This window comes from Hordeum vulgare, chromosome 4H (assembly GCF_904849725.1).
Source record: "Hordeum vulgare subsp. vulgare chromosome 4H, MorexV3_pseudomolecules_assembly, whole genome shotgun sequence".
Taxonomy (NCBI): Eukaryota; Viridiplantae; Streptophyta; class Magnoliopsida; order Poales; family Poaceae; genus Hordeum; species Hordeum vulgare.
In genome coordinates this window covers 591,617,026-591,624,230 of record NC_058521.1, presented here as the reverse complement: position 1 = coordinate 591,624,230, position 7,205 = coordinate 591,617,026, and the positions used below count along the sequence as shown (strand labels likewise).

Below are 7,205 nucleotides of genomic sequence, written 5' to 3'. Positions count from 1 at the left end.
TGCTCAGATGTCCAAATGATTTAAAAATTGAAATGGACCTCACGCATCAAATTATCTATCACCCAAAAAATGATTTTTTTTAAATGGTTGTAGTATTTGTTTTGATATATTATTTTATTTAGCGTGGATGCAAATAGGCATGGGCTCAAAAATGGATTTTTGAAAAGTCCCCTTCTAATGAATGTATGGTATTCTTTCTTTCTCTACCATTGGGCACCTTGTGAAAATAGTCAGTGTTGTTGTCCCCTTCTAACAGCCAACGTTCATGGGATTTTTTATGCCAATATTTCTCTTCGATGGCATATAACTCGATGAGCTTAATCATGATATTAACTTTTTAGTTTCGTTAAGTCTCAATCGACTTAGATTACGTTATGTCCTATATGCTTTTGATCTTATATCGTGATCCATATATACAGGAAAAAAATAATATTTTATGTACTATATCACTTAACTGAGACTTGGTTCCTTAGTCGATTGACACCTAGTCAAACCTTTAACTTTTCTAATATAGGCCTCATCCAAAAGATCATCGGACTCCCCTAGAAGTTCAAGCTCTTGCAGCTCCAAATTCAAGAGAAGATGACTGGCTGCAAAATCGCTGTAGCGACTCGAGCGGCAGCATCAGCACGAGGCCAGCTTGCTAGTACAACGGCACGGCTGCAACGAGCCGAGAATAACCGGACGTGGAAGCGTGCGTGGAGCGGCGGTTTCGGGGGGCGCCTCCTCCCCGCGCGCGTGGCCGTGGCCCTCCACCCTCCACCATTTCTGGGTTGCCCCCGCCTCTCCCACGGCCCGAGACACCACGCGCTCGGCCGGGACACACATCAATGGGGCCGCGCCTCCTGCAGCACTACCGCTGCCGCTCCGCCTCCTACGCGCGCTCGCCGGACGCCGACGCCCTCCACCACGGCAGCCCCGGTCCCGGCCACGTGCCCGCCGCCGACGCCCTCGACTGCCCCTTCGGCCTCCTCGATGGCCTCTCCCGCGCCGACGTCCGCGAGGCCGCCTACGAGGTCTTCTTCATGTCCTGCCGCGCCGGCAGCGGCAGCGGCAGCGCCAAGGGCCTTGGCGCGGCGGCGTGGGACAGCGGCGGAGGCGGGGACGCGTCGCCCACCTTCGGCGCGGGGCCCAGGGGCGGCACCGGGATGAACGTCGTCAACAGCAGGGTCAAGCGCGCGCTCGGGCTCAAAGCGCGCAGGGCCACGCAGCCGTCCACCGCCCTGCGCAGCGGCGGCGTGAACGCCTTCTCGTCCTCGTCCGCGCCCGGATCCCCCGGCCGCGGCATTCGGGCGCCGTCCGGCTCGCCCAGGGCCAGGCGGCCCATGACCTCTGCCGAGATCATGCGGCAGCAGATGCGCGTCACGGAGAACGGCGACGCGCGCCTCCGCAAGACGCTCATGCGCACCCTCGTCGGACAGGTCCGTTCATGCACCCCCATGGACGCACACTCAAGCTGCATGCATGTGTTCGAACTTCGATCTGATGCCATGATCATTTTGAATGTAGGTGGCAAGGAGAGCGGAGACGATCATCCTGCCGCTGGAGCTGCTGCGGCAGCTCAAGCAGCCCGACTTCGCCGACAGCGCCGAGCACCACCAGTGGCAGCGCCGCCAGCTCAAGCTCCTCGAGGCGGGCCTCATCCTGCAGAGCTCCGTGCCGCTCGACCACCGCCACAGCGCCTCTGTCCTCCGGTTCCGCGAGGTCATGGAGGCAGCCGAGGCCCGCGCCATCGACACCGGCAAGGCTTCCGACGCCATGCGCGCCCTCTGCGACGCCGTGCTCGCCCTGGCCTGGCGCTCCGCCCCCGCCGGCGAGGTCTGCCACTGGGCTGACGGGTACCCTCTCAACGTGATCCTCTACGTCTCCCTCCTCCAGGGCATCTTCGACCTCAGGGACGAGACCGTCGTGCTGGACGAGGTGGACGAGCTCCTGGAGCTCATGAAGAGGACGTGGTCGACGCTCGGCATCGACCGGATGCTGCACAACGTTTGTTTCGCCTGGGTGATCTTCCAGCAGTACGTGGCCACCGGGCAGGTCGAGCCGGACCTCGCCGGGGCGACCCTCGCGGTGCTCACGGAGGTGGCCACCGACGCCGGCGCCAGGCAGGAGAACCCCCGTGACCCTGTGTACGCGCGGGTGCTCTCCACCGCTCTTGGCGCGATTCGTGACTGGACTGAGAAGCGCCTGCTTGACTACCACGAGTGGTACGGGAATGGCGACACCGGCACCGCCGCGCTGGACTGCGCTCTATCTTTGGCGCTCGCCGCCGGCAAGATCATCGCCGAAAGTGTGCACGCGGATCACGAACGCGGCGGCGATCGCGTCGATTACTACATCCGTTGCTCGATGAGAAGCGCCTTCACCAAGGTCCTCGAGAGCGGGCTCGGGCAGGAGGACATCAAGGTATCCGGCCGCCAGCGCGACGTCGACGACAGCAGCGACATCCTGACGCGGCTGTCCAGGGACACGGAGGAGCTGGCGCAGTGGGAGCGCGAGGGCTTCAGCGTCACGCTCAGACGGTGGCACCCGTTCCCGGCCGCGGTGGCCGCGGTGACCCTGCACGGCTGCTACGGGGTGGTGCTGAAGCAGTACCTGGGGAAGGCCGTCTGCCTGACCGACGAGCTGGTGCGCGTGCTGCACGCGGCTGGCAGGCTCGAGAAGGCCCTGGTGCGTATGGTGATGGAGGACGTGGACGACGACGGCGGGTCGGTGATGCGGGAGTTGGTGCCCTACGACATCGAGTCCGTCATCGTCGGCTTCCTCCGGAAGTGGGTCGAGGAGCGGCTTAGGGTCGCCCAGGAATGTCTCATCAGAGCCAAAGACACCGAGGTGAGCTTGCTTCCATTGATCACACGTGTTAATGCTATATTCCTGCAAAGTGTCTCAAACTAACTCTCGCGTGGCGTGGCGTGGCACGGCATGGCATGGTCGTGTAGAGCTGGATCGCGAGGTCCAAGAATGAGCCGTACGCGCAGTCGGCGGTGGATCTGATGAAGCTGGCCAAGGCCACCATGGACGAGTTCGTCGCGATCCCGGTGAGCGCGAGGGACGGCATGCTGCAGGACCTCGCCGACGGCTTCGGCGCCGTCTTCCACGACTACGTCTCTTTCCTCGCCTCCTGCGGCAACAAGCAGAGCTACCTCCCGCCGCTGCCGGCGCTGACGAGGTGCAACCAGGACTCGACGATCAAGCGGCTGTGGAAGAGGGCGGCGGTGGCGCCGTGCCGGGTTCCCCAGACGAGCGGTAGCGGCAATGGGTACCACGTCAGCGCAGCCGGCGGGCACAACCCGCGGCCGTCCACCAGCCGCGGCACGCAGCGCCTCTACGTCCGGCTCAACACGCTCCACTACATCCTCAGCCACATCCAGGCGCTCGACAAGTCGCTCTCCTTCTTCTCCGCAGGCGGCGGGGCGTGCACCTCGCCGTCGGCCGCCACGAGCCGGATCCTCGCCGCGCCGTGCAGCCACTTCGACCACGCCCGCGCCGCGGCCCAGTCGGCCGTCGCCCACGTCGCCGAGGTGGCCGCGTACCGGCTCATCTTCTTCGACTCGCACCAGTCGTTCTACGACGGGCTGTACGCCGGCGGCGTGGGCGACGCGCGCATCCGGCCGGCGCTCCGCACGCTGAAGCAGAACCTGTCGCTGCTCGTGTCGGTCCTGGTGGACCGCGCGCAGCCGGTGGCGGTGCGGGAGGTGATGAAGGCCTCGTTCCAGGCCTTCCTGACGGTGCTGCTCGCCGGCGGCAACCACCGGAGCTTCACGAGGGAGGACCACGGCATGGTGGAGGAGGACCTGCGCAGCCTGAAGCGGGCCTTCTGCACGCGCGGGGAGGGCCTGGTGGCGGAGGAGGTGGTGGAGAGCGAGGCGGAGGCGGCCGAGGGCGTGGTCGCGCTCATGGGGCGCACGGCGGAGCGGCTGGTGGAGGAGCTAGGCATCGCGACGACGATGAGTTGTGGCGGGTCGCCCCGGGCCGCTCTGCCGATGCCGCTGACGACGAGGCGGTGGTGCCGGACGGACCCGGACACGATCCTCCGCGTGCTCTGCCACCGCGACGACGAGGTGGCCAGCAACTTCCTGAAGCGCGCGTTCCAGCTCCCCAAGAGGCGGTGACATGCGCTACCATTTTGCAGCCAGTTTCAGACTCTAATCTAATTTGTAAATTAAATTAATCGACAAGGGGGAGTTTGGATAAGTGGATTATGTGTGTGTTGGAAAATAATAATTGATCGCTGGAAGCGTTTGCAAACAAAAATGCTACACATGCACGTGCGTCGAATAATGTGGGATGAAAACAATGGACTGAAAAATCCACCCAGTGACAATCTGATCATGAGGAAGGCGTACTTTAATATGAAATGAGCACAGGGAAATGGATGTACTGAATTAATCATTACAGGTGCAACATATAAATTTTGCATAATTAATAATTCAGAAAAGCTTACCGTCAAACTTTCGGCGATCTTCCTTCTAGGGTAAGTATACGGAATCAAATTTATCGATGTCAGGAAACACGTGGCATCAGGACATGAGCTTTCGATGCATGGTATCACCTGGAGAGGGAGAGGGTCATACGTGCAAACTGAATAGCTGATCTTAAAACAAGTTAATATGAGAAATTATTAACAATGTAATCACCAGCCATCGAATGAGGTCAGCGCCACAACGCTCATGCTTAATCTGGAAATTACTTGCTTACTCAAGGCACCTTTTCTGGATTTACTCAATGTCCCTACGGACTTAGCACTCAAACCTAGTTAATTGAAACAGAATCATGTGTGATACAGTTAATAAAACGTTCTACTATGAATAGTCAGGAAAAGGAAGCAGAAATGGACTCACTTGGCCTAATTGCTTTCATCTCACTGTTCATTCTGGCCCTTGAAGCATCATCGGCCCCTTCCTTAACTCTAACACTACAGCACAACGCAGAATACTCAAAGAGATAAATCCACAAAGGCAACATATCACAACCACATACACAAAATGAGCAAGTATTAAACAAGGAACAGAACAAGGGAGCCAAATAGTTAAGATATTTCACAGCAGAGAAATTTAAGAAAATCTTAAATAATTTCCACATGGGTCATCTTGTTAAATGTATGTTCAAGTCTAGCAGAAATATGTATTAGCGCCGGCATTGAAATAACAACCTTAATCTAGTACAGTGCAGATCTAAACAATTTAAGAAAAGAAACACATGAGTAGAAAAATAGCTAATGGGACAGTTTTGGGGATATAAATTCGTAAACCTTGGAACCTGCTGTTTGGCTTTGAGAATGATATACCTTGCATACAAACTCAAATAAAAATTGAAGGGATATGTAGAATAGGATACAGTAAGAGAGAAGCATGAGTAAACACCAAAGAGGGAATTGCAGTTCATCAATACTGAAAGTGTACATACCTCACCTTCCTGTGAAACAACAAGAATCGGAAAATTCCCTCCCTTCGCACGTAGGCGGTCTTCTCCATTTTGGTACGAGAGGAGTTCATCCCGACAAAGTTGCCATCAAAATCAACAAGGGGGCCTCCAATCCCCGCCTAGCACAGAAGTGACAATGAAGTTACACAGAAAATGCATGTAATTCATAATGCCTGAAACTGTACAAAAGCAGCTCACCTTGTGGATCTGGCATGTGCTTACGATTATCTCACTGGTTGCAGAGGCAAGATTTAGCCCGCTTGTGGCTGTCAAAAACCCAGAACTGAAACAGCGGTATACAGCTGCTACCTTCGTATGAGGCACAGGCTGTATGTCACAATCAAGACTTGCGGCATCAACTCCAGGCACGTTCTTGACGTTGACAATGAAAAAATCAACATATATCTTAGGATCCTCTATCCACCCAGCGACAGTCCGATTATTCGGAAGGCGTACTTTAATCTGAAATGAGCACAACGTAAATGAATGATTACAGGTGCAACATATATATAATATAAGCATAATTAATAGCCCAGGATTCGCGCGCTGGGGGGGGGGGGTCGCGGCGAGCGGCGGGAGGAGGCGCGGTGGCTGGGGGAGGGTTCGTTGCGGGCGGCGGGAGGAGGCGCGGTGGCGGGGGGAGGATTCGCGGCGAGCGTCGGGAGGAGGCGCGGTGGCGGGGTGAGGGTTCGCGGCGAGCGGCGGGAGGAGGCGCGGTGGCGGGGTGAGGGTTCGCGGCGAGCGGCGGGAGGAGGCGCGGTGGCGAGAGGAGGCGCGGCGCAGCGAGCGGGGGGAGGAGGCGCGGCGAGCGGGGGAGCAGGCGCGGCGTACAGTCCGAGTGCGAGCTGGGGAGGAGGGAGCGGAGGAGGCGGTCGAGTGCGAGCCAGGATCCTGATTCTTTTTTTTTTTTGAAACCGCAAGGATTGATTCCTCTCGCGAGACGTGGGATTGTTTAGCGCTAACGAAAACTGTCTACTTTCGTTAACGACCTATTTAGACCATTGATTAAGTGATTAGACGGCTGAGATGATGAGTTGGATCTTCCTCTTCGTGCTTTTATTAGTAGAGATGTTCAGATTTTCATGACTTAGGCCCTGTTTGGAATCATAATAGATTATGATAATCTGGATTATGATGATAGATTATATAATTTGGTTTATAAAAATAATCTAGGTGGACGTGTTTGGAGACCAGATTATATAAACTGTAATCCAGGTTTTACATTGTATAATGACATGTCTGTCCTCTGGTTTTTTTAAAAGGAGGATGACGGTGGTAGGAGTGTAATTATCTTCAACTTTACAAGGGTAATGGATCATTAGCAATCCATAATCTGATTTTAGCTGGTATAGAGTAGATTATGAGTTTTTAATAATCTATCCATCTAGTTTTTATAATCTGCATCATAAGTTGTCCTGTTTGGAGACAGAATAGATTATAAAAACTGGATTATATAATCTGGGTGGTTCCAAACAGGGTCTAGGCCCTGTTTGTTTCATAAGTCATAGGATTTTTTAAGTCCCGAGTCTTTACCTGTTTGTTTACATAGACTTATAAGTCCCGAGTCTCTGCCTGTTTGTTTACAAGGACTTATAAGTCCATGTTACCCTTAATAATAAAACACTTGTTCACATAACCCTTGTTCATACAAACGGATTACAAAATAGTGACAACCGAAATAACACTTGTTCATAAAAACGAATTAATACTTGTTCATAAGAACCAAAATAAGAGAGAGTACATAACAACCGAGATAACAGACGAACGGTTGCAGCCTCCGA

At 54.9% G+C, this 7,205-nt stretch overlaps 1 protein-coding gene across 1 annotated transcript; it reads left to right on the top strand.

The window, feature by feature from the left end:
• Window positions 1–803: 803 nt before the first annotated feature.
• Window positions 804–4,223, top strand: LOC123447368 (protein unc-13 homolog). Its single transcript, XM_045123966.1, has 3 exons — window positions 804–1,421; window positions 1,510–2,832; window positions 2,940–4,223. Exons 1-3 carry the CDS (start codon window positions 831–833, stop codon window positions 4,110–4,112), a joined length of 3,087 nt encoding a protein of 1,028 aa, XP_044979901.1. The 5' UTR covers window positions 804–830; the 3' UTR covers window positions 4,113–4,223.
• The last annotated feature ends 2,982 nt before the right edge of the window (window positions 4,224–7,205 follow it).